The sequence below is a fragment of the Zeus faber genome (assembly GCF_960531495.2).
Source record: "Zeus faber genome assembly, chromosome: 5".
Lineage (NCBI taxonomy): Eukaryota > Metazoa > Chordata > Actinopteri > Zeiformes > Zeidae > Zeus > Zeus faber.
Window position 1 is genome coordinate 18936944 of NC_137192.1, and position 27717 is coordinate 18964660.

A 27717-nucleotide genomic window follows, 5' to 3' on the forward strand; every position below is an offset into this window, starting at 1 on the left:
TTTCTCCACAGAACCTCCATCACAACATTCATCCAACGCCCTGCGACCAAGAAAGGAAAGCTGTAATGCTGACACGCTGTCACGCTGTGGCCAAACAGCTGACGGCTGCTTGTACAAGGCCTGTGAGCTGTCCAGCCGCCGGAGGACCGGGCGGAGTGGAGCAGCTAGTTTATGTCTCCATCCCCCCTGCCTCCGTCGCCGCATCCACAAAATGTCTATATTTGGTCATTTTTCAATGGGAGCTTGCTCTGAAGTTCATTCCTTTCCCTTTGGGCCAGTGGCCTGCCTCTCAGCCGTACGCCACCCATCTTAGCACTGATCTCCAATGGATAAAATGAGAGGAAAGAATTTGAAAGCCTAGACTTTTAGTTTTTTATTAGTTTAACACCAAACATGGGAACTTGAGGGGAGTCCCTAATCAGCATCGATGGGAGAATACCCACCGAAGAACATGAGTATGTTTGCCCTGTTCCTTTGGTTAAATTGAACTTTTTCTTTGTTTTGCGTGAGCCAAAGCAGAATCGAATATATCGTTGTACTGTATGATTCGGTGCAGTATTTTAAATCCTGCAGCAGAATACAGTATTTCTATTGACACAATGCATCACACCTGGTTAAAGACGACTCTTCCATTCAGATGCCGTCACTCTGCAAAATGGTACATTCAAAACCTTTTCAACTGCACTGTAGACCATTCCTGCCACACAATACATTTGAAAAAAGTTCAACGGCGTGGCTTAGAATTTCAACATACGTTTTCCAGTTACGCGCTAAACAACACTGACACCAGCACTAACACATTTATTCGGTAACAAAAAGGAGGGCATGACTTTAGGCTCTTCCAGTCATTTCGAACGAACGACCTTCTCGACGTTCGTAAATCCGAATTTTCCGATGGCGTCCGAACGCAGCATCAAACCAGCTCTCTGCGCTACGCACGTCGGGTTACCGGCGGGCATTGGTGACGTCAGAGGGAACAGCGAGAGAACAAAATGGAGGAATATGCGAGGGAGCCGTGGTGAGTCCCGAAGGGAGGTGAAGCGCTTCACCAAGCGTGGTTTTTAAAAATCATTTTAACGGTCCGCGTGTCTCAGACGAAGCGCTTACTCGTATCGTCACGAACACCCTTTAAGTGGAACGTGTTGTTTCCCGTAACCGGCATTAAATGGACCAGCCAGCTACCGTTAGCCTAACCGCTGCGTGTATAGCATCGTGTTAGCAATATGCTAACAGGACGCCATACACACAGCATAAGCCTCGATGCTGTGTGTGTAGCATTGTGTTAGCGTGATGCTACCAGAAAGTCCTTCGACGCTACATCACGTTGCGCGTGACCTTGTGCGCTGGATATTTCTGTTGCAAGGTTCTTATGTGTTGCGTGGCGCAGTCGGTGTGTTTGCAGTCCCCCCCTCCACTGCATCTGCACGATTATTGTTTTGGCAAATCAAACAATATATATTATTACACCGTTCTCTGAACTCGGCGTGTTAGTATAGGCGTCCTCGTCTCTGGGGGTGACCGGGAACGTGGGCAACGTTACTTTTCACACTTGCCATTTGTTTACGAACGTGTTTACCAGTCAAGAGTCACGATTTCTCCATCTACCTGTTCCGCGTGTGGACTTGTGTGTTGCAGGGAGTATCACCTTGACATTCCTATTCACGGAAAAGTACACATGCTAGCTGTTTAATGTACTCGAAGTGCGTAAAGTACGTGTTATATCCTGTGCCCTGATATAACAGACACTTAACGTCGTGAAGTGCCATCTGTACCTTTTTCCGCAGATGAGTGTTTATACACAGTACATCCTCATTACAGTCTACATATTATAATAGTGACGGTGTCATCTGTGACCTCATATATACACAGATGTAAATTCTGGTTGTTTTAAGCGTAGTTGAGTCAAAAGGGTAGCTCCTTGTTTTGAAATGTAGTGGAGTCAAAGTCCGTTAACAAAGTGCTTATTAAATCACACTGTTAAATCACCGTTTGTTTGTCTTTTAGTCCCTGGAGAATAGTGGACGACTGTGGTGGAGCCTTCACTATGGGGGCCATTGGAGGGGGGATCTTCCAGGCGGTCAAAGGCTTCAGGAATTCTCCGGCAGTAAGTTCCATCGGGTGTAAACCACAGGCTCTGCAATGCATTGTGCATAATTAAAAACAAAAACAATTTCGGCACAAAATAATCTGCCATGTGGTACAACTTAATACAGTCCCCTTAGACCAACCAGTTAAAAAACAATAATGTTATATAAAAACACGCTCCATATTGTAAAAAGCCTTGGTTTTTCAATTTGAAGAAATAGGACAGACCACAATATGTTGGTAGTAGTACTTCTGGACTATTTCTGCTATGAAATCAGATATCACTTAGATGTGATCCATCTTGTCAAATGGGGATATATATATATATATATATATATATATATACACATATATATTAAAACCCATCAGTTATAAATTTCATTTTCAAATAATTTCCGAAGGGACCCTACACCAAGGCAAATTGGACAAATTGCATTACTGCAATGCAAGTTACAGACATTATAGAAAGTGTTTTGTTTTTCAGAAAGTACTTTTTTTAAGACTATAAAAATCTCTGGCTTTGCGGATAAAGACAGTTATCATTGTTTGTTGAGACTCCAGTGGTTGCCCTGATAGGCTGTATTGAAAAAGGTTAATTCATGCAAGACGGCATTTAATGCGGTCCGTGTTGTGGGGGAAAGTCATCCGTTTGAGTGTGAAAGGTCAAATGCCCTCACACTGATGACATATTGTAGGGTGTCATGTGTAGCCAAGTTGAAGTGCAGAGGTGTATCGCTGGCCTGCCCACTCACTTTTTCATTGCTGTTGATCGATTGAGGAAGATTACCTGTCCGGCTTTTCACACCACATGTAGCAGCCTAAATGTTTGATCAATTTGTATATGTTATAGTTAAGTTTTCATGTAATGAAAGTAACAATTGAGTATAATGCTTTGCTTTGCTGCTGCAACACTGTAATTTCCCTTTGGGGATTAATAAAGTATTTTTATCTTTAACTATCTTATCTTTATCTTTAATATATTCAAAATTATTCGAAATAATATGGTCGCATTTAATGATTTACTGCAAAACATTTATGAATATCAAGACATTTCCTCCGTTCGGAGCGAATTTTCAATGAAGCTATTTAGCAAATTTTATGCTACCACTCCAAAAGCTCGGTATTACATACATTTATATACACTCAGTGTGCACTTCATTATATGTACATCTATACAATCCAATGTAATCCAATACACCAGCTCAGCCATAAACTTTGCTTTGTGTTGCCTATAATGTTCAGGGTTTTTTATGGTGTCATAGAAGTTTTAATTCAATGACATGTTTTAGCACTGAGGTCAAAGTTGGTGATGGTGTTGTACTGAGCAACAAAAACTGCACGTTATAAACTTTCTAAAAGTAGAATTCATGGCTAAGATGGTGTATTTGATCATTTTGCGTTGCACAGGTGTACCTAATAAAGTGCACACTGAGTGTATAAAACCTCACCACACATCTGTGTTCACACATTCTTCTTTATAATTATGTGCCTGTAAATTAATGGGGGTGGATCACATAAAGAGAGACATTTGGCTACATTGACAGTAAGCTTACCCTCAGTTTAATACTGTAAGTAGGAAAGTGGAAAAATGTTTTCATAGGGAGAAAATCTGATGATTGTGAGCAATAAATAGATACTCACAGTATGTGAAAAGTAATCACTTTCTTCTCAATTCAATTTCAATCTCATTGGCCATCACAACATTTCATTACCATCATTACATTTCACTGCATATATGTATGGAAGTATGTATATGTATGTGACAAATAAAAAATCTTGAATCTCTTGAATCTTGAACACAGCCACCCAACAGGTGTAAAGGGTTCCTGTCTTAGCCTTCTTAAAAATTCTGATTGTCTTTGTATTTAACTCAGACCTGTGTCTTCAGGTCCACTGTGTCTTTAGGTCCACTGTGTCTTTAGGTGCACTGTAGTGCAACAGGATTAAAATCTACGTTTTTAACTGGGCCTTTTCTTTGAAATCTGTTTTGATCTGTTGTCCCTATTTTAATTTTCGTGCAGGGGATGAACCACAGAATGCGAGGTAGCTTGACTGCCATCAAGACCAGAGCACCACAACTGGGAGGTAATAAATCACTGTCTCACAGGAAGCACTAACAAGGCTATCATGAATTTAACATAAGCTGTATGAAGCTTTGGCCTATAAAGCTGTAAGCCTTGTTTTTCTTTTTTTCAGGTAGCTTTGCAGTGTGGGGGGGTCTTTTTTCCATGATTGACTGTGGTCTTGTGAAAGTTAGAGGAAAAGAAGATCCTTGGAATTCAATTACCAGTGGAGCCATGACGGGAGCTATCCTTGCTGCTAGAAGTCAGTGTGTTTTTTATTAATTCATTTGTTTGTTTGTTTGTTTGTTTATTTATTTTGGACAGATTGTGACCTTGAGCATTATATTACACAGCTGTATGGCAAATAACATATATATATATATATATATATATATATATATATATATATATATATATATGCTCAGAAAATAGTGGAGATGGGGAGAAACGTGGTCATGGATCATGTTTAAAATGGCCATCTCAAAATCTTAGTATGAATAAATGTCCATTTTGATGCATGAGGCAATAACATTTTTAGGTTAGCAAAATATGATTTAACCTACAAGAATTGTATGAATTTTTGGTAGTATGCATCAAAGTCCTACCTGTGTTTTCTGTCCTCCTCAGATGGACCAGTAGCCATGGTAGGTTCTGCAGCCATGGGCGGCATCCTGCTGGCTCTGATAGAAGGTGCTGGAATCTTGCTCACTAGATTTGCTTCTTCACAATTCCCAACTGGTAAGTCTGATGATTTGAGCTAAAAACATGATTTGTTGTTTTTCAAATTCTCAAATAAACTATTAATTATTGCATATCATAAATGAGTTGATTAAAAAAATGAAGAAATACATCTGGATATTGGATATTGTTTTATCCACAATGGGCTACATAAGGGAAAAAAAAAAGTTTTGCCTCTAAATGACTGCAGTCGTCATAATCAGGTCTCCTCTTTTCAGGTCCCCAATATGCGGAGGAACCAGCCCCAGCCCCCATGTCTGCACCCTCTTTTGGAGATTACAGGCAATACCAGTGAAGAGGGGAACTCTTCTTGTCATCAACTAGGCCTTTTTTAATTCCTTGCTGAAGTTACAAAGAAGAAAAGATAGCAAATGCAACACGACAGGCAATATTACAATTGCACCTTTTAACTTACTGGACTGTCAGAGAAGTGAATGACAAAATGCGTCATTGTTTCCTTAATTTTTGCACCATGTACAGTCTTGCCTTTTGTCATCCCCAGCCTTGTTATGTGCATCTAGTTCACCTGACATTGGTTAAATATAGGTATCCTGAGAGGGGAGAATGTTATTCTGTAACTTGTAGGGGTGTGTGTGTGTGTGTTATTTTTCTCTCCGAGACAGGCAGGCCATTGTGAGTGATGCTGTGAGCTAACACCATGTCACAGATGGACCCTTGTGCATTGTATATCATTTGTATATACAGTAAAGGTTTTTGGCATGTGTTCAAGTACGTATGCTTATTTGCCTTAATGATGACAACTGCTTGGGCTGGCCGCTGTATGAATCCAATACAATTGGTAAACCTCATTTGATTTTTATTCAGTTCGGGAGGCAAACATCCATAACATTCAGTGCTTTTCTTGGGATATAATTTTTTAAATAGTGATTTATTTATTCTTAGTTGTAAAGAATTGTTTGTCAGATGTGGCAATGCTTGTCTGTGTGTATGGTAGTCTATATATATATGTGTGTGTGTGTATATATATGTATATATATATATATATATGTATGTGTATATATATATATATGTATGTGTATATATGTATGTGTGTGTATATATATATATATATATATATATATATATATATATACACACATACATATATATACACACATACATATATATATATATATATATATCACATCACAGTTGCTGATAGCAAAGGATGGAATTGGCAGTCAAGTTTAAAGCAAGAAGTTATTCCACCTATGTGACAGATTGAATTATAGATGAATAAAGTTTTGTATAAGTATTTCGTAGCCTTTCTTTCCAGGTATATCTCTTGAGTTGCTTCTCAGTAGTTTGCTCATCGTGATGGTTGTTTTGATTTGACTCCACCACATTCCCCCACCAGAGGGTGGTGCATGCACACACACCTAGTTTGGTAAATAAACGGACTCGTCTCCAATGGTCTACAGTCGAAACGTAATGGTGCACTTTGCTCTTGTTGTCTGACATTCTTAGTGCATGCATGTTGAGTGCCACACCTTGTTTCGGGTCAGGCCCCTTTTGAAGATGCCTGTGGACGGATACGGAATAAGTAGGTTTGCGGTGTTATAGGTTCAGCAGTTTATTGGGTCACGGGGGGGGGGGGGCTTGTGATCCTCATATCATGTTGCGATAATTAGGGATTGTGCATATATCTTTTAAATGTGCCAGGCTCAATTGCCCCAACTGGAATGGAAGCACCGCCGTAAGGTTTGTCATCTTATAGAAGACGACCGTGGAGCAACGTGGGAAGCTGCGGCAGCACGTCGCAACAAACGCACGACGACAACAACCAAGTCGTCGATATATTCAAAAGTCCCGCTTGAAATCGAAATAATAATAAACTCCCCCCCCCCCCAAAAAAAAGGCGAGCGCCGGGCGTGACGTCACTGCCGCACGCGGGGCCGCACGCGGGGCCGCACGCAGACTGACACTTCGGCGGAGCAGCGCGAGACGGCGAGGAGGGAGCGACGGTGAGTGGAGGGAGCGACGGTGAGTGGAGGGAGCGGCCACTTTGCGCCGGGATACGTGGTGTCAGGGCGGCCGATTAGCCCCGAGGAACCACCGCGTGCTCGGCGGGGCGCGGTTAGCGGCGGCGGCGGGCGGCGTGTTTTGTCTCCTTTTACGGTGGTTTAACCCCCCCCCCCCCCCCCCCAAAAAAAAAATCAAAAAACAAGATAAATCGCTCTCCTTTAAGTCAGCGCCGTCCTGTAGCGCTCCCGCGGTGCAGGCCGGGTGGAGGCGAGGCTGTTAGCGCCGACGCGGAGTTCGACCGGGGAGCGGGTCGGCCCGTTGAATTCGACTTCAGCGCACCCCGCGAAAACGCCCGAGCCGTCTCGCCGTCGTGTTTCTGCCGCCGCGGGGAGTGTTTCGGTCCCCGGCGGACGGGTGGAATGTGTCGGCTAGCCCGCCAGCTAACGAGCTAGTTAGCCTCGGCCCGCTCCAGCGGTGTTTCGCTCACAAGCTGCTTAGGACTGGGCTCGGTCTGTCCGCCACAGTGGAGGCGGATCCCGTTCAACTACCCCGGTCAGTTTTTTTTTTTTAGTTTAGGTTGGCGTGTGTGGCATTTTGTGGGATAATCCTACAAAGAGCACTGACAATTGTGTTACCGGGGCGGATGCAAACGTCGAGGGCTGATATCGAAACGGACCACTGGCACAGACCGCAAATAACTGGTGTTAGCCGGACCCGGTGTGATCTACTGCGAGCACATTCGATTTGGTAAGATGAGTAGAAAGCTCCCATGACTGTCTTGTTAGGTACATAGCTGATTCAAAGTGTTGAAAAATCTACTCTGTCGCCGGGGATCGACGACAAAAACATGGAAGATAGAATAGATCAATGTACTTGTACTGTACGTTATTATTGTCGGTTAAGCACTGTACATAGTCTGTTTCGTAGTGTACATGCATGCATCTATATTTTGATGAGTAATTTCTGCCTATACACCAATCAGCCACAACATTAAAACCACTGACAGGTGAAGTGAATAACATTGCTCATCTCGTTCCAGTTGCACCTGTCAAGGGGTGGGATATATTAGGCAGCAAGTCAACAGTCAGTTCTTGAAGTTGATGTGTTTGGAAGCAGGAAAAATGGGCAAGCGTAAGGATCTGAGCCACTTTGACAAGGGACAAATTGTGATGGCTAGACGACTGGGTCAGAGCATCTCCTAAACAGCAGGTCTTGTGGGGTGTTCCCGGTATGCAGTGGTTAGTACCTACCAAAAGTGGTCCAAGGAAGGACAACCAGTGAACCAGCGACAGGGCCATGGGGCGCCCATTTCCGTGGGGAGCGAAGTCTAGCCTGTCTGGTCCGATCCCACAGAAGAGCAACTGTAGCACAAATTGCTGAAAAAGTTCATGCGGCTGTGATAGAAAGAATTCAGAACACACAGTGCAACACAGCTTGCTGTGTGTGGGGCTGCGTAGCTGCAGACAGGTCAGAGTGCCCATGATGACCCCTGTCCACTGCCGAAAGCACTTACAAAGGGCATGTGAGCGTCAGAACTGGACCATGGGGCGATGGAAGAAGGTTTCCTGGTCTGATGAATCACGTTTTCTTCTACATCATGTGGATGGCCGGGGTTAGAGTCTGATCCCATAGAGCATCTGTGGGATGTGCTGTAACAACAAGCCCGATCCATGGGGGCTCCACCTCGCAACTTCCAGGACTTAAAGGATCTGCTGTTAACGTCTTGGTTCCAGATATCCCAGGACACCTTCAGAGGTCTTGTGGAGTCCATTCCTCGACCAGTCAGAGCTGTTTTAGCGGCACGGAGGGGAGCTACACAATATTAGTGGTTATTAGTGGTGGTTTTAATGTAGTGGCTGATTTGCTTGTCTTGTATATATTTTTCTTCTGATTTACATTATTTTATGTTTTTCTTCCAACTTTTATTTACACATTCTTCAGAGATTTTCCCTTAACATTTCCCTGCATCCTACTTGCGTGACAAATCAAAAATCTTTAATTAAAGTATAAACACTGTCAATAGTAAATGGTAGCACTTTCTACTAATACTATATTCCTATGGATACAATGTTCTCTCCCCAAAAGCTTAGGTTTAAAATGATGCTTCTGCCTCATCCTCTGCCTGAAAGCACTGTGCCCAGGCTTGGTGATAAGATGCCCCTCCCCCCCATCAAACAAACTGTGGTGTTCAGGGTCTTGACCAGGAACAGAGACTGAAAGAGGCTATTTTAGGTGGTGCCCATTTTCCATCCCATCAGCATGAGGTGGACTGAAGCTCTGCAATGAGGATGTGGTTGCAAATCAAACCCCACTGACAGTCATCTGACTGACTGCCAGCTGTCATTTAGAGAACTCTCTTAAGCTGCTTCCACACATGCACTATCAATCTGAAATTATCCAGACATTACCCGGAGGAGCTGTATGTGTGAACGCAAATGTCGGAATCATTTGGACCGGACATGACCCAGACTTTACCAAGTACAAAGTGCGTAATGTCCAATTAAGCGGTATTTGTGAACAGAGCAGGTGATTGTCCAGACCATTCACAGCGAGCGAGTGGGCGTGTCACATGTTGATGACATCTTTATCATGCGCCAGTTATTTACCTTCGTGCGGATATTCCTGCATGGAGCGTAGATGCTTGATACTCCTTTCTGCTTTCCTTTATATTCCTTTCCACTCTTGTTTGTATTTCATCCAAATACATGGGAGTATTGACGTCAAAAAGACAAGTCGATAGCCTCGTCCCTCATCTTGGGTGTGCGGTAAAACTCTGCTGCGTCATTGCGTCACGTCCTGCCTCCTGCATGCTCTACGCAGGCTCCGCCCCTCGTCTAAACCAAACAGATCATTTCCAGGTGGTGTTAATGCATCTGACATGGACAATCTCCGGTTGTGAGCTACATGTGTGAAAGTGTAACAACAGACAATGTCCGGACCTGATGAGTGCATGTGTGAAAACAGCTTTTGTTTAAGGGGTAGTCCGTAGGATTATTTTGTCCTGTGTTTTATTAAGTTTGCATTTTTAAGGAAAATCTAGTGAATGTGTTTGTTATATGGTCCTCTATCAGCTGTGTGACTGTTGTATACCCTCGTCACTCAATGTGGCCCGTAAACTCTATGGATGAACATTAAAAGAAAAAGGAAAAATAGTACCTTCCAATTGACAAAATATGCTTACTACCTCAAGTCGGCAAGGGGAAGAAAAAACACCAAAATAATCAATCAGAAGAAGACATACTTTAAAGAAAATAAAGTGACAGAGCAAAATGAGGGTGAACCCAGATGTTGGGGGGGGGGGGTTGCAGTTCTGAAAGGAGTTCTGAGACTTAAAGTCTAATCCACACAACACCAACAATGTCAAGGATTGGCACTTTAAGGGTCTTTTTTTTTTTTTTTTTTTGGTCTATTCAGAGTTGTTTGGACTTGAGTAATTTCAGTTTGCAAGGAATACAAGATGATTTTAAAGTGAATAGCCAGTGTAAGATGTATATAGACAAGGTAATGGTTTCTTGAAGTATTTTTATTATTTTGTCTTATTTTAGGAATACTGGTGTTGGGCAGTGCTTTTGAGAAATAACACTGTGATACTTACCTTACACATATAGTTTTCAGTCTAGAATTATACAAATTTCTCAGAACTATTCACGCATAAAGACACGCCCATGATTTGGGTTGTGATAATATTTGAATGAACATTGGGGAATTCAACCTTTTACCATTTTTAGCTGTGACAACTTTACTTTCTGACTCACTAGTTTCAACTGCTTCCCTAAAGTGACAGTGGTTTTTTGCTTTTTTTGTTTTGCGTCAGCGAGTAATTGGGGGCAGCACCATTAGAGGTTTTAGTGAAGGTGAGAAGTCGCTACAAGCTTCATGTCACTGCGAATGTGCCTCCACAGTAAAACGTATCTCACCCAATTCTTTTCTAACCCCAAACCTCAAATGTAATCGCAAACAAACAAGAAGATGGCTAAACCGATAAGTGTTAGCCTGCGTGACGGACGGATATGTGGTTTTACACCATCTGCACTGGGCGGAAGAAACTGAGATCAGCTGTCAATCACACAAGCTGCTGAGTCAGTCTCTGACAACTTCATTGCCACTAGCTTATCCTTGTAAGATTAGGAAGCGGCAAAGTAATAGTGGATCCTAAATTCCAGACAGGCCGAGAGAGCAGGACTGGACACCTTAAGGATTGTAACTCAGCCTAACGCTTTCACTTTTGTCTCGTTTGAGACAGCCTATGCAGACGCACTGGCAGACCCTCTCAGCATTTCCAGCCTTACATGGAGACATACCTTTGTCCATAGAGGGTGAGTGATGCAGTGATGTCACAGTAAAATTTGTTTTCTGAAATGTGCGACTTAACCTCTCCTTATTTGCTGGGGTTACTACAAGAGCGGAGGGGTGGTGGTGGTGGTGTGGTTTGTTGGAAACTACAATGTGTCGTTGAGGGCAGTGGAAAGGCGATTTCATTTTTCAAGAAGATGTCCTTAAATGGCAGTATGTGTTTGTATGTGTAGGCACGGCTTGGTTGAAATACAGTTTTGATGTTATGAAAGTTTCTGTGAAGAGGAGGTGTTAGATACAGAGCATCCTACTCAGTTATGTCCCTTATTTTATGTTGTATTTCAATTTGAGGGACAGTGCATGCCTTTTTAGAATCTGATTGAAACAAGGAATGCTGAGGAAGGTTTTGTTTGAACCTATGACATTAATGTCTGCATTTGTTACTTTGGAGTTTGAGAGGGGGTTAGCCAACATTCCCCCTTTCTAGAATCTAATAGGGTCGGTGTTTGTATGGCAAGTCCTGATAAAATAACTTCTCACTATAATAATATGAGTGGATGTTTTACATGGCATCAATATGTTATGTGTCGATTATTTATATGTTAAACAATGTAGCTGTGTTCATCACTTTGAACTATATTGTTATGTAAACCTTTTCAGTTCAAATGTCACACATTTGAGACCAAATTTTTTGCTTGATAAGTCATTATTATTCATTTATAGTACTGTAATGAATTGATGCCACCTAAAGAATACATATGATATTGTACTGTAATAGAATTTGTCAACCTGCAATCCTTATCTCGGAAGGAGAGTACAGGGTGTGCACAGATTGAGTTGTCCAACTTTGCTTAAATTTTTGTGCACACAGAAGATTCTGTTATTGAAAGGCTTTTGTTTATAGCTGATCTTTCACAGCACTAGTGCACTCCCGTTCTATTATTCCTTGAGCTGCTCCTCCTAAATCATAAGAAAGAGTGTCTCTTCGTGTGGTGAGGATTAGTGAATATGAATTATTCACAGGCCAGGCTTCATATCCCACATGGTTGTCCCTCGTGACTGAAGTTGGAGGTCCTGAGCCTGATGTCCGCCCTCCTGAGCGTTTAGCGGCACAGTGTGCTGTAAAAAGAACCGTGTAGGAGGGGATCATTGGCTCCAGAGAATGACTGCTGATTAGCTTTTGATCATAGAAAATGGCCTGGTTGTATTTGTTAGGCCCTACAATCTGCAGATACATCACTTTTTCAACCATTAGCCCAAAAGGGAGAATCTAGTTGTGTGTCTTTGGATTAAAACTTTGGCACTTTGACTCTACTAGATGTCGTACTCTAACATGTAATTTGGGCGGGGGTCAGATTTTGCAATCGAAAACTTATACCAAATAGTAGGGCGTCCCCCGGCTAAAGATCTTTTCTTGGCGACTGTTAGTCTTCAGTTCAAGCAATAAGTCAACTTAACACACGTCTATGACATTCATTTAATTATTTAAATATGTTTTTGGTGAATCAGGAAAGGGTTTGAGCACCAGGACTGAGAAAGAATGTTATAAGTAACATTGTCAACACTGCTACATTACAGATGATACAAAACCTAAATAACCAGCCTTTTTAAAATAAAAATGTAACTTATCCGCCTGTTAAGTGCACTGGTTAAACATTACATGGGTTAAACTTATTAGGCCTTATTATTTAAATGTACACATTCAAATTACATATCGACATAATTTGCACTGAAATGTGGCGGCGTCCCCTCGACAGGTGCATTTCCCGGGGCCGCGTACTCGGTTACTCGCTGCGCCTTCCCCGTCTGGGGTCCCGGCCCCCCATGGCTCGAGCACTCCACCGGCCCGCCTCTGCCAGGTCCTTCGGGGAGGTAGAGCTTGAGCGTGTGCAATATACCCCTGAAAGATGCTGAGCTGTGCCTGGGCAGCGGCAATCAAAATATGATTTGGTTATCGAAGAATGTGATTAATGGTTTCAAATGGCTCTCATTATATTCACTATTTTTTCGGACTTTTAGACTCATCGACTAGTCTAAGTTGAAACTTCCGTTTAAATGTCAGGGAAATATGTCATTGGGAACATCCCTATTCAGACTGTCGGAACAACCAGCAAAGGGACTAAACATTTTGTTAATTTATCAGTAACACCCAACACAGTAACTTATAACCAGCCTTTAAAATAGAAATGTAACTTAAAAGCGTTGCGCACGCATGTAGTTATCTGTCTGTTAATTACCGGGAAAAGCCGCTCATCAAATTGTTGTTATTCTTCTGAATGTGTCTGAACAACCAGCAAGGAGACTGAACTTTTAGTTTTGTTAATATTTGTTTCAAATTAAAAGCCCTCTCACGTTTCATACATGCGTCCAGTCATATAGGGTTTAAGGTTAATTTTGACAATTAATTATTTTCCTGCGACCAACCGACCAATAGAAACCTTGGTTGACTGAGGCTCTTCTCGTCCACTAACGTTTGGTCGACCATTTGGGGGCAGTCCTACCAAATTGTACCTGCCAGTGCTAGCTTTCATCGTTGATTTAAAAAAATCAGGGCTGATTTTTTTTTAACAACATACAACTGGCTGTAGGGCGTGGAAGCGTCAAAGTTTCCAGTGCATGGGTGTCACTTTAATTATGCAGAGAGTCAAGATTTAGAAACCGTAATAAAATGTTCATCCTTTATTTGACAGCAGGAAAGTACTCACGGATCAGCTAAGGCAATAGAATGTCAAAGCCAATTATTCTAATTGGCAGGGGGTGGGAGGGACCATGCCAATTAGGAGAAACTTTAGGGAAGACCACATTTTCTTTTTACAATTCAAAACAGCATGAATCAGTTTAAAGACCTTATGGGGATTTCAGTGAGTGACTAAGTAATGACTCTCCAGCCTTTCTAACCTCCATCGCCACAGCTAAATCTTAAAGCAAACACAAGTAACGGACCTCGTAGCTTTTCTGTTTAGCCTGGCTTGTAGTGACCCAGTTGGCTAACCCAACTGGTGTTATACCACTGTGTGCCAATGATTCACAGCCCTCATTTTGCTAAAAGGGGTATTCCAGTGATTTCACAATACCCAACCCATCTTAATTTCCATTTTTCACAACAATTTCCAAAAGGCCGACTGCATTGTTTGACTACAATATCAAGAATGAGCAAGCAGTCTGGCAACAATGTGTTCTGACCGCGCGCGATGGCCAAATAAGTGGTCACCCTGCACTCGTCATTAAAAGCCACATCTGCCAAAGCCATGAAACGTCCTTCCCCAGAGTTCCCTACAGGCGCACAATCACAAACACGAACGCACAGCACAGCTGGTTCGTGTTAGCGAGGGGTCAGATAGTCTTCACCTCCTCCACCCTGCAGCAGCTCCACTTATGGGTGTTTCCTTCATTGTTGTGCTGCTTCTTGTCTGTGACTCCAAGAATGACTGGATTCCTTCCTTTCTGCAGTTGGAAAAACTCTGGGATCAGACGAGAGGAATTGCGTTCCTCTTTTTTTTTTTTTTTTCTCACAATCGATTTATGTTTTTGCTTTGGATATAAAAAAAAAAAGTCTATAGTTCAATCATCATCCCTCAATCTTTTTGTCCTGCCATTTCTTCCTGTTTGTGCAGACTGCTGGGCTGTCCGGTGAAGAGATTCCGCCATGCGTGAATACAAGTTAGTGGTGCTAGGATCAGGAGGTGTGGGCAAGTCTGCTCTGGTGAGTATTTTTATCTCCATCCTGACCCCCTTTCCTGTGTCCCATCCATGATGCCTCCACACAGCTTTGTCAAGTCTTTGTACTGTTGGCCAAGAAGGCCATCAATGAAACCTCAGAGGTAACCTGGTACAATGTTAGAGGGAAAGCAGGCGAAGGGTTTTTTTTTTTAGTTTTTTTTTTTTTTAATCTCAATAGTGAAGAACTATGACTTGATGAAGCTATCCTTTTCTGTTTTTTTGTTTTATCTTTTTCTCCTAATAGGTTATCAAACATAGTATGTCTTAAATACTGTGTGTGTGTGTGTGTGTGTGTGTGTGTGTGTGTGTGTGTGTGTGTGTGTGTGTGTGTGTGTGTGTGTGTGTGTGTGTGTGTGTGTGTGTGTGTGTGTGTGTGTGTGTGTGTGTGTGTGTGTGTGTGTCGTTTAAGGGGTTCACTCTTGGTCTGTCTTTAAGCCATTTAGGTCACCGGCACATTTGGTAACACAAAATGTGAAATTACCTGCACACATGGATAGATAAAGAATGCTATAGGGGATGCACATGAACCATGAAACCTATTTTCTTTGAGAACGAATTTGGTTTATAATCCTGAAAATCAAATTATAATACAACCCTGACAGTGTTTTGTTTTGTTTTTTTTGTTAAAAAAAAAAAATAATAATAATAATGAAATGAAAAACTTTGAGATTCCCTGAAGTATTTTCCCCTGCCTGATCAACACTACCAGGTGTCAGGTTAGTCATCCACACTGGCAGGTCCTGGCAGGTTTAGACCTTAAGATGTGTTCAAGCAAACTCAGTATACCTACTGCTACCACAAACCTACTGCTAGTATAAACCTAACATGAGGGACAGGAGCCTATACTGTAATAACAACTATGTGGATCCTCTTCCTGAAAAGAAACATTTTTTTCCTTAAATGTAGATATAATCTATGCTGTAGTGGCAAAATATCCATCATAATGATGATCACATTTCATTCACCAGATGGAACTCAATATGCTTTATATTAATTTAAGTGAATCGAATGGTTAATGATGACATCGCATTCATCTGACTGTGGTCTGTTGTGTGTCTTCTCTTATAGACGGTTCAGTTTGTACAGGGAATCTTTGTGGAAAAATACGACCCAACAATAGAAGACTCGTACAGAAAAGTAAGTGTCCCATGAGGGGGTTGGGGTGCTGGATCGGAATGAGCTGATTGCTCCCAGCTGGTCTACAGGTTCACGTCATGATGCAGTTGTATCCTCTCTCTGTCCAATCCTCATTTCTTTTTTGTCCCTTTTGATTTGGCGCAAAGAGTAACACAGTGATTTTCTAAAGCTTTTTTCATTCTTGTCTCTTACAGCAAGTGGAGGTAGATGGACAGCAATGTATGCTTGAAATCCTTGACACAGCAGGCACCGTAAGTTGTCGTTATACCTACCACTCACCTCTCAACGTTCTGTGTGTGTGGAGAATTTGGGTCTATCAGGGGCTTTTCTAAATGTGTGTGTTAGCACCCTGGGGTTGGCATCATGCCAAGTTGGCTTAGATACATATACTAATATCGTTTTTACACCAAAATTACACCCCTCCCAATTGCCAGGAGAAATGCTCTTTTTATTTTTCCTGGCGCATCTTGGAGACGTCATGAAAACGCCGGAAAAAGGGGCGTGTTATGGTTCCAGTGTGATTGGGGAGAAATAAACAGTAGAGGAAACAGCAACTTAAACAAACAACGACAAAAAGAAGGGCTCATCACCCAGCGAGACTACACGCCTACAAAAGAGCCGTTGAAAAGAATCAAATCGTTGGTGTATCTACACTGTGTCGCTCAGTGGTGGGCGGGCGGAGAAGCTCCTCCGGGGCGGAGACCGGCTTTTGGGCGGTGCCGGAGTGGCTCGGAGCCCTGTGGGGAACGTGGGGTTCCTCCGCTGCGGTCCCCACACTCAAAACATTTCACGGTCCCCTATGCGGGGGGAAAAGTCATAAACTTCTGATTTTGATTTTGGATTCTAAATTGGATAAGAAATGATCGAACGGACACACGGATATTCCTGTATATTTATGTGCCAGCGTCCGGAACATCAATGCATGGCGCAGGTCAAGGGATATTTTCTTATTGTGACTTACTTCACCATGATGTCCAAAACGCTATAAAACAGAATCTGTGGCCTTTCTGCTCCTTTTTAATTTACATTTTTTTTATTGTTATTTTTTATAGGAGCAATTCACAGCGATGAGGGACCTGTACATGAAGAATGGCCAAGGCTTCGCCCTGGTATACTCCATCACAGCACAGTCCACCTTTAATGACCTCCAGGACCTGAGGGAACAGATCCTACGAGTAAAGGACACAGAGGATGTGAGTAACTGCACAAGAAATCAAAACAGCAGCAAACCCATTTGGCCTTGAAATGCTTCCATTTTTATTTTGCATTTGTGATATTCGGTAATTGTCAAGCCAGCTTTACTACTTACATGCTACTGAACCAACGACCAGACCTTTGGCTGAAAATACGGCTTTAAAAGGGAAGCCAATGATACCTTTTTCTTGATCTGAAAAAATATAGAACATTTTCAACCCTAATCTAATGACCTCAGCCTTGTCTTTCCATTACAGTAACCAGAAAGGGGCAATCAAATCCGCGTTGGCAGTTGTCGCCATCAAATCTTTCCCCCCTGTGACAACTAAAATCAAAAAGATAATCTATTCTCAAAAATGTCTCTCGTAAGCTGGGAGACTGTTGGAGCAAACGGGCTCTCTATCCCCTCCCTGACGGGGCAGAGAGCGTGTCGGCTTGATCCAGGATGCCCTTTTTTGGCGATCTCTGGAGGGAATGAATGTTACCATAACACACACACACACACACTCTTTCCCTCTCGCTCGCTCGCTCGCTCTCTCTCTCTCTCTCTCTCTCACCAAATATCTGTAAAGGCCCTGTTTCCCTCTTAGCACACAATCTTCACACTTCCCTTTCTGTCTGTCAATCCCTCTCATGAAACCCTCCCCCTCCATCAGCCAATATTCTCTTCTTTTTGTTTTGATTGGCCTTTCAGCGCCTGACACTCCCCACCCCCCAGACCCCCTTCCACCCTTTGGCCTGCCTTCCCAGTCTGTGGTCTAGCGCTATGTCCGGGTGATTGGAGTTTCGGGGATGGTGTGCAGAAAAAAAAACCAAAAAAAAAAACACAACTCGACAGAAACTTGCTGGAATTGGGAAGGCTGCGGTCCTTCATTACCAAGCCCTTGCGGTGAGGGGATCAATGTTTGCCCTGTGCGAGAGATGGATTGCAGAATGGCTGGCTCTTTGGCGTAGAAGAAAAGGCATGCACGTCCCAGCTCTCCTCGTGGAGCTGTATTCCTTCCTAATTTATCCCGAGTCTGAGCGGTTGTGCTTATCTAGCCGGCACTGCTCTTCCACGATCTTGTTCAACTCATGATTTAAGTCCTAAGCTATGAAGACCACAACATCTGTTTATCTTTCTTTGCGCCTAGCCGGAATGCACCACTAAAAGGATTTTTTTTCTTTTTGCCCTTTATCCAAAAAATACAGATTTCTTAACAGGAGAGCTGCCTTTTGTGCCGACTGAGAGGCCGATAAGTCAGACCAGTAGCTGCTGCTGCTGCTACAGCTGTTCTCATCCCCTGTGCTTGATCGGAATGCCATGCACCATTTGCTGCAAGCGCTGGTGAAATGTGCCGACACATTCGTTCTCGCCAAGCTCAATTAAAAGGCCCTTTTAATGGCTGTGCAATGAACGCAGTGGGGGTTTTTAGACTAAGAGTAAAGTAAGTGACTGGTCACTGGTGTATTAAAAGCTCACTTCCCTCATTTCCTTCCACTGTTCTTATGTAAGAGGGATCTCATGGCTTTTTCGGGTCAGTTCCGTCTGCACTTCTGCGACCACAGTGGTGCTAATGCCTGACTCGGTGCTTGTGACTCACTTGGACATTCGGAAGCACTGGATCCATTCATTGGAGCTAGACGAAGAGTCTTCCCTCTTGTGGATTCCGAGCAATCCAGTGTCACATGGAAACTTCAGATCTTTTAGAATGCCATCGTGGGCAGGATAGGACGTGTCAGTAGCACGTTAAGGGCCGCTGAACAGATCCTCTGTGGAAGGTCTGCGTTATACAAGTCAACTAAAACTACCTCAGTGTTGCTGACACTGCTGTGCTGAGCACTTTCTGTTCTTCATACAGTACATATATCCCTCCATCGCTCTCATTCCTTCTTCCCAGCTTCTTGTATAGTTTGTGTTAGAGGTGCATACCACCGGTTTGCCCGAGATCCCCCGGGAGAACTGCTTTTCAGCGGTCCAATCTGAGGGCTTGTTTGGATATCAAACATCAAGCAGCAACCTCCACGGGGCTAATCCAAACATCCCCACTTCCTGTCGTCTGCCCCTCAACTCAGAGAGAGGGGGAGTAAAGAGGACAGAATATTTGGCCTATTTTTAATTGTAATTTATTTTTACACTATTAACACTTTATAAAGAGGCTTGGCTGTACCCCAGTCCAAAAACAACCTCTCAACACTTGATGCCTGTGGATAGGAGAAGGCTAGGATACATATGGGCATGTCGGCACATGTCAGGCAGCTATGATTTTGCTTACAAAAAACTCTAGTTTTTCCTAGTCCTGTCTCATTGCTGATAATTTAATGGCTTATGTGAAATAGGAAATGGAAGAAAATGTTTCCTCAATTTGTTTGTCACATGAGTTGATTTCCCCAAGTCATACATTAACAACACATGTGCTGAAAGCAAACTGCTCCATGGTTTCTGGTACACGCCTAACCTTTGAATCTGAAGCACATACAGGAAGAAATCTTTCTTAAACATTTTGGTGTCTAATGGACCAAGTGTTTGGAAAACATTACACTTCTAGTATCTTGTCATTCCAGAGAACAGCTGAAGCATGGCGTCCAGTTGAAATGTTAGAAAACAGTCAGGAAGGAAAGCGATGTTATCCCGGCTGGGCGGGGCCGCCATAGCTTCCTCAGCGCCAGCGGGCTCCCTAGATAGCCAGTCAGGAAACAGACGGCAGGATGAGACGCATCCCAACGCTTTGGCTCCCTCCCCCCCAGCGTCTGCCCACTGTGACAGTTGGGGTGAAGGTTTTGCCTAAAATAGTATAACATTTCTTTTTTTTTTTTTCTTGACCTTGGTCATTCAACAATGTAAAACAGGGTCAGGGGGGCACGATTCAATTTTAAATTTTTTTGGAGATTCCAAAAGCAGACGTTAATCATTTTCGGACGTGCTTTTCCTACTGTGTTATTTTAAAAGAATATAATTTTTATTTTCATAAAGTAAAAAAACAATTTATATTAATTTTATGTAATTTTGTATTTTCTGCAGCGTTTTTTTTGGGTTTTTTTTTATTTAGAGATTAATTTATCTCTTTGGTGGTCTGTGACTCTTGAATTTTTCCCTGAAATGAAACTGAAGAGACTACTTCTGTGTTGATAACGGTGGTCGTCTCCTTTTTAAATAACAATTTTAGCTAAATGAGCTGCACCCAGTCACAACAGCCTCGTTCTATTTCTTTCTTTTTATATCTTGTTTCAATCTCACTCCTCAGTCTTTCCTTTCATCCTCCTCTTCCGTCGTTCAGAACTTACCTCTCCTTCGCTCTCCACCACCTCCATGCTTCCTTTGTTGTATTTCCTCTTCTTTTACACAGGCCCTTGGCTTTCAACCTCATTACATTAGGTTATTTAAAAAAAAGTTTTGTCCAAAGCGACTTCCAATAAGAACATTTAGTCATTCTCAACCTACTACCTCTCAGCCATATCCTTCCTCTTCTCTATATTTCAGCTTTTTTTTTAATCCAGGGAGATTTTGCATCTTGGGATGTTTATTATGTTAGTGTCAATTATGAGTTAAACTTGTGATATTCTAAAATGTTTTTTTTTTTTCTCACCTTGTTTTTTTTTTTTTTTTCTTCTTCTCAGGTGCCTATGATCTTGGTGGGGAACAAGTGTGACCTGGAGGACGAGCGTGTGGTGGGGAAGGAGCAGGGCCAGAACCTAGCCAGACAGTGGAACCACTGTGCCTTTTTAGAGTCCTCTGCTAAGTCAAAGATCAACGTCCTCGACGTGAGATTACACACATGAGTACACCTGCCCATAATGTAAACAACCCAACGGAGTTCCGGATTCATTAGATTTGAACGAAAGCTTGGGGAATGGTAGAATACTCTACATACAATAATACACAGGCTCTGGTGTTCGCTTGTGCTGATAGTTACACACAGGATTAAACCAAACAACTTCACACACTTTTCCCAATGCTTAAAGGAAACCTGATGGTGTTTTATCCTACGCCTTATTTTTGGGTCATTGAGAGCCAATCAGAGTGATTGGTATCTTTGAAATCGATCTGATATTGAGAGAATTGCATCAGCCGACGGCCGCGCACTGAGCTGCAATACATGGTACAATGGGGCATTCGTGACCCCCTGTTGTTCGGCGACTGTGATATCCCCATTGTAAGGCGGCTTATTCTCTCTATACTGGATCAGTTTAGAAGGTTTTTGTTGTCAGTCACTCAGAGTGACTTCTGATGAACAACAAATTAGCACATTTCTCTTTTATAGTTAACAAAGCACAGGTTTTTGGCATATCGTCTATGTTTCAGATATGTACACCTCTGAGGTCAAATGTGTTGTTCCTTGTCAAAGTCACACCCTTGTCAAAGTATGTGTGTGTGTACTTAGTGTTTCCACTTTGGAGTCAGAGCGCCATGGCTTATTTTGTTCTACCTTTTTTTAGAAGGAGGAAAACAAGCCTACTTGTGTGTATGCTCATTGTTCTCTTCTTGTGTTCTTTTTCTTTCTCTGTTGTAGATCTTCTATGACCTGGTCAGACAGATAAATAGGAAAACACCAGTGGAAAAGAAGAAGGCAAAAAAGAAATCCAACTGTGTTCTGCTTTAAAGACCCCTCCCTGCCCCTGCAGCAGCTCTGAGCCAGGTGTGTGTGTGTCCGTGTGTGTGTGCATACACAAACCTTTTTACGATCAAGGTAGTTACATCGTGACAACGTAGATGGTGCAGCAGTTGAGCTAGCATTATTGTTAAGTGTGGAAATCCGGTGTTGGCCTCAATACAGAAGGCTCCGTACCACTGTCTTTGCTTTCCTACAGCCAGGATACTTTTAAATGGGACCTATTATGCTTTTCCATATTTTTTTTTTACACATAAATATAATTTTACAATGTCAGATGTTCGTATTACTTGTGGCCAAAGTGTCAAATAATGAGGTAAATTAATGACAAAGTAATTCGCTGTGAACAAAACACTGAGACTTCCCACCGCTCTGAACGCTGCTTTTCAAAGTCTTTTTCTACGCTCAACAGCTGATGTCAGCTCATCACAGATTTCTCTATGTGGCCATTAGATTCGCTGTGTGTTTCTCCAAACACCAATACAAATTGTGTATTTTTTATTGTAGAGTCGTTGTGAGAGTCCGGTGCGGTGTCCCCCGCGAGCTTGGAGCACTGCAACGAAAGTCAGAACAATGAGGCCTCGTAGATGAATATGAGTGAAGATTCAGCAACTGGATTGATTATTTCTCGCCTCAAATTTGTTCAGAAACAGATTTTGGTGAAATCAGGGAAAGTTACAGAGTAAATAGCCCCGGAAGCCATGCTCAAACACCATTGGCACACAGAAACCGGAACTTGTGTTTAAACCCATTGAGTCACATAACTCGTGGCTTCAGGAGGGTGGCTTCACCCACTGAAACGGAGCGTCAAGAACACAATAGATTTAGAGGCATGTTAGAATGGCTCTAATGTATAATCTCAGTGGTGTTTTCAGTAAAAAAAATCTCAAATATGGTTTGGGGACCTCAGATCTATATTTACTTGTCTAAAAAGGAGCATAATAGCTCCACTTTACCATTAAAAAATATATATATATCAATATTCCACCTCATAAAAGCCCCTCTCTACATGTAATGAAGCTACACTACTGCATATGCACCACAACCAAGAGGAGTCTGCTATGTTGCCCACTAAACTAAGTGGCCAGTTGTGGCTCTTTCTGAGTGAGGGAAAAGGTATCTGTCATTTTGATGTATACAACTACCAGACTTGGAGTTGAAATGCAACTCTCCACACACACACACACACACACAAGCACCTCAATTGGCCTCAAGACATATAAAGCAGTGGTCATGAACTCTGATTCAACTCTAGTATGGTAAGCGTGATTCAGGCCTTGGAAGCCAGTTAAAATCAATTGAAGGAAAGCATGTTTACTGAAAAATAAAACCTTTTATTATTTTTACATTTTTTTTTTTCAGTCATTTGCAGTCAACCTGAGTGAAGACCAACTGATGTGCTGTCTGCAGAAGCTTTTTTTCTGGATCAATGTAAAATATTGTTATGCTTCTCACGCGGGTTGACTCCCAATGATTGAAAAAGAATGGCTTAGGTTAAAACTGTAGGTCTGGAGGACTGCAGTTGACAGCTGTTGAGCTGAAATAACATTTTGGTGTGCTGTGTATACGATTTCCTGACTGCTTATTGTTAACTTTAATTCAACTGTAGCCTCCATTTAGAGATTCAGTCTTTGCCTGAGGAGGAACCTTTCCATGTGACGGTAGATAAAGTCTTATTCATGGGATGTGTGTGAGGTGTCCAATACTTTCCATTAATCACTTCAGCTGGCACCGCATGACAGTGACTCGTACTCCCTTGCATCTGATGAGCTGCAGACCTTGTACATGTTTCTGAATTGGCTGACGTGCCAGGGCTGAATGTTGCTCTGGAACTTTGCTCGTTGCGTTCATCATTATCTCTCGCTAGTGAAGGAGTGAGTCATGATTTCAGCATTGTGCCGCATCTGCTAGATAACAAATGAAATGAGAGCACGCCATTTGGATAGCTTCTCAATAAAAAAATAAATAGAAAAAGAAGCCACTTGTGCATTTCTTGCGATTGTCTGGCCAACAGGTGGTTCATTTTTAGAGTTGAGTTTAAAAACTGAGAAGTTGTTACCAAGTCCTACCAAGTTGTTACTGGGTTTTATTGTAGAACATTAAAAGTATATCCTCTTCACCAAACTTTCTTACTTTTACCATAATAGAAAATCATAAAAGTTGAATGTACACTATGTGTTTGTGATTAGATTCAGCCCTAGTTAACCCATTCATCCCATTTGAGAAAGCTGCTTTTAAGCCCATTGGAGACTTTGTCCAGACCATCATGGAATGTTTGCTTGACTTTGGATTTGGTTGAAGAAATCTGTAATATCTTGTCTTTACCTTGGATAATAATAACAAAAAATAAATTGCCATGTTTCCAAACTATTGTCTATTGGAGCTGAACTTTCCAGTGTATGTAAGCTGAAGAGCTTTTGCATGTTTATCACTAAAGATTGATTTTTTTTTTTTTACATTAAGTCATGCAATTGGCGGTAGAAGTATCCTTATTCAAGCCCCTTAACCAGCAAATGTCTTGATAGCTGGAATTTATTTTAGGAAGTCATTGAACCTGTAACCGCATGGATCCCAAGACTGTTTGGACCTTGTGCACTAACCCTATTTCTGAGGGGCAAACAAAAAGGGCTGCGCTGGCCTGCACAGATTATCATGTTATTTGCATTTTTAGTTGTCATTAAAAATGTAGTAGGCTGTAAATATTGCCAACTGTGTACCAGCTGCTACTGCTGTGGCAGCAGAGACGCATTAGCCTGCTTTATGTCATTTTTTCCATGTCATATTTTATACAAGTTAATTCAGATGGAGCAGAACCTCAGTTTTGCTGGAAAAGTATGTAACAAAAGTTCCGAAAAATCATAGCCCTAGTTAGTTAGTTTAGTCATTTCATAGAAGTAGAATGATAGGTAGAAGTAGAGTAAAAACAAAATTGAAAACAAATGTGCTGGAGGGACCAAAAGAAAAACCCCAAGGAGTGCCCCAAGGAATTACAATAAAAACATGATATGGTAATAATTGCACAAAGAAGCATTTACATTAACTTAAAAATACATTTAAAAACATAATTTAAATGGAGTGTCGGGGAGTGGATGGCATCACAAGTCACAGTGCTGTAACATCAGTCCATTTTGACAGGGGAGGTGGAAAGAAGTGTGTGTGTGTGTGTGTGTGTGTGTGTGTGTGTGTGTGTGTGTGTGTGTGTGTGTGTGTGTGTGTGTGTGTGTGTGTGTGTGTGTGTGTGTGTGTGTGTGTGTGTGTGTGTGTGAATACCACCCCGGGGCGGTGCCCTCCCCACCACCAATTCACCCCTATCACCACCCCTTTTCCCACAGTACCCACGCTGGCCAGCCCAGTGAACCAACACTAATAGGATTACAGCCCTACTGTTCCACAATGCACAAAACCCTTAAACTGGGACAGAGGGAAGTTGGGAGAGGCAGGAGAGAATGGGCTAAATAGAGACCTCACAGGATTTCTTTTTTTCCTTCTCTGTATCAAAATGGGATCGCTCTCTGAAAAGTTCACATCTGTTTGACGGTCTGAAATGAGTGGCGTTGTGGAATTTGTCTTCACCACTAACACTCACTCCGTTCTTTACCTCTTTGTACCGACCTTTCAAAGAGGAAAGTTACTCGTTGTAACAAACATTTTATGACTGTTGCAGCTATAGTTTAGTCATTCGCCTGACTCGGCAACATGATTCACACTGGCTCCTATTTACACTTATCAGTAGCCGTGTGAGATCAGTGTTGTGCTTCAGGGCAGTTGGGCGGAGCACATGACCGTAGCTGCCATTGAACTTGAGACCTTCCCACCGCGGTGTTGTCTCTTATTGATCTCTGTGGTTACTCGTGTCCGTGCTTGACCTCATTGGGTGTTTTTTGGTGATCATAGAACTACATTTGTGCTGCATCTGTGCTCTGAATGAATTCAAAATACCATTTTTACCAGTTTTCAAATTCAGTTTGTTGAACTATGTATAAGGTTATTTAAATGACCACATATATATTTTGAGAATTAGTATGGAATATCTTGTCATTAGTTTAGACTAAAAAAAAAAAATGTATTGTGACATGACAATATCTTTATTTCACACTGATATACTATTGAAAGAATATAAATTCAATTCAATCAGTTTATTGTCCAGTCCACATTGGACATACTAATAATAATAAATGCTTTTCGTACAAATTCAAAAATGTTCAAACTTTATGTTGTCAACCCCATGGGAGTGTTTTGAATAGAACACAGTAGCTGCATCCAGAATGGCACGCCATGTACTACACGTCTGTATTAACTAAAACTTGCTAATGAGTATCAACCCCAAGCTCCAACTAGAGAGTGAAACGAGTTGACCGGTGCCAGTGTTTAGCGAAAACATTGCAGAACTTGTACTTCCTGATGTAGATTTATCCTCTTCTGCGTCTGGTTGCAGCGCTTCTAGCTGTCTTGGGTTTGACCTGTGTGCGGGGCGGGGAGAGGCGCTGTTTATTGACTCGGCCCGCTCCCATGTTACCTCTCTCACAGCTGGCTATAATTACCGCTCTCGCAGGAAAAGGCCAGATGCAGTAGATAGAATATCACGCCCAGTCAGAAGATGGGGAGACGCGTGGAGCGAAGTCGAGCGCACAGCGTCGCTGCGCTTTTAGCTGGAAGCGATATCGCCGACGTGCGCGCGTGATGAAAGACTTCTGATGAGGCGTGAATGCGTTATCGCTATGTTTTCCTCCCGGCTCCCGCTCAGTGCAATGTGGTGGGACGGCCAGCAGGGGGACTTGTTATTTATCTTGTGTGCCTTCCTCCCCCTTTCTCACCTTTTCAGAATGCTGTAATGAAGAACTGTTGCCCTGATTGGAACGTACCAGCATTCCGACAGACCCCCCCCAACCCCCCCCCCCCCCCCTCCCAACCATCAGCCATAAAACGGTGAATCAGCTGACTGATCTGCTCCTGTCAAAGATGAGGATGACCTTAATGATACAAAAAAAAACAACAACAAAAAAAAAAAAGATATTAATGAGTTGGAGAGGAAACCCTGCTCTCTCTCAACTTGGAGGACCTACGTCTCGCATCTCTGCATCAGTGTTCGAACCTGAATGGACAGTCTGTAAATCCACAACACAGCGCCACCGCCACAAACTCTTGACGACAACGATTAAACGCCCAACAAAATGCAGAAAAAATTCAAACGTGTCAATCGTCCACTGACCTGACCAGAGTGCACCCCCCCCCCCCCCCATATTTTTTTGTTTTGTTTTGTTTTTGAGATGTTTAACGAAAAAAAGAAATACCAACATTAAGAAGGAAAAGAAAATTATAGCTTCAATTCAGTATTTTTCATCTTTGCAATATTAATAGTGTATTGAGAAGACATGGAAGTTGACCTCTTTAGTTTTATGATTATGAATATTCAGAAATGAGCATGAAAAACTGCATCTGTTAAGTGTAGATGTTTTCAAGTGAAATCAAGTGGAAAACTCTTTTATTGCCATAGACCTATCCTCCATGCCTGTCATGTCAACGGTGATAGATCAGGATCCATGATATGTATTTTTGTTTTATTTTGCCCTATTGTTTATGGACTTTTCTCTTCTGCAGATATCTCTCTGATGTGACTTAATTTTATACTGTCACTGGGATTTCATAGCTCCCATAATATATTCTAATGCCATTTTTTTTGCATAATAATGCTTCATAAAAAATGGGTCTTTTATAGAAGAAATATGGGGGAAAAATAAGCATTGATTTCTATGTCTCTTGAAGCTGAAATATATTATACTAAACCAACTCTAATAATGCTTCTTTGTTTTTCTGTCAAATGATGTTCCAGCTTTTATGGATTATTAAAGTACATTTTAGTACATTTTCATTATATTGGTCAATGTATTTTTGTGAATTAAACTTTTATCCAAAGTGTACTTGACTGATTTTGG

At 42.1% G+C, this 27717-nt stretch overlaps 2 protein-coding genes across 6 annotated transcripts; both read left to right on the forward strand.

The window, feature by feature from the left end:
* The first annotated feature begins 967 nt into the window (after positions 1-967).
* timm17a (translocase of inner mitochondrial membrane 17 homolog A (yeast)) lies at positions 968-5610 on the forward strand. The gene is made up of 6 exons (XM_080001308.1): positions 968-1018; positions 2005-2104; positions 4107-4170; positions 4282-4410; positions 4776-4886; positions 5105-5610. The coding sequence occupies exons 1-6, from the start codon at positions 993-995 to the stop codon at positions 5179-5181; spliced, it is 507 nt and encodes a 168-aa protein (XP_079857434.1). The 5' UTR covers positions 968-992; the 3' UTR covers positions 5182-5610.
* Positions 5611-6747: 1137 nt separating this feature from the next.
* Positions 6748-27700, forward strand: LOC307230896 (ras-related protein Rap-1A). Of its 5 annotated transcripts, none has more exons than XM_080001382.1 (8): positions 6748-6850; positions 14759-14847; positions 15933-16001; positions 16196-16252; positions 17054-17194; positions 20793-20936; positions 21686-21811; positions 26607-27700. In XM_080001382.1, the coding sequence occupies exons 2-7, from the start codon at positions 14791-14793 to the stop codon at positions 21773-21775; spliced, it is 558 nt and encodes a 185-aa protein (XP_079857508.1). In that variant the 5' UTR covers positions 6748-6850; positions 14759-14790; the 3' UTR covers positions 21776-21811; positions 26607-27700. The 5 variants fall into 5 exon arrangements, with proteins under 5 accessions (XP_079857508.1, XP_079857507.1, XP_079857506.1 ...); XM_080001381.1 differs by having other exon boundaries at positions 6800-6869; XM_080001380.1 differs by lacking the exon at positions 6748-6850 and adding an exon at positions 6895-7598.
* Positions 27701-27717: the final 17 nt, after the last annotated feature.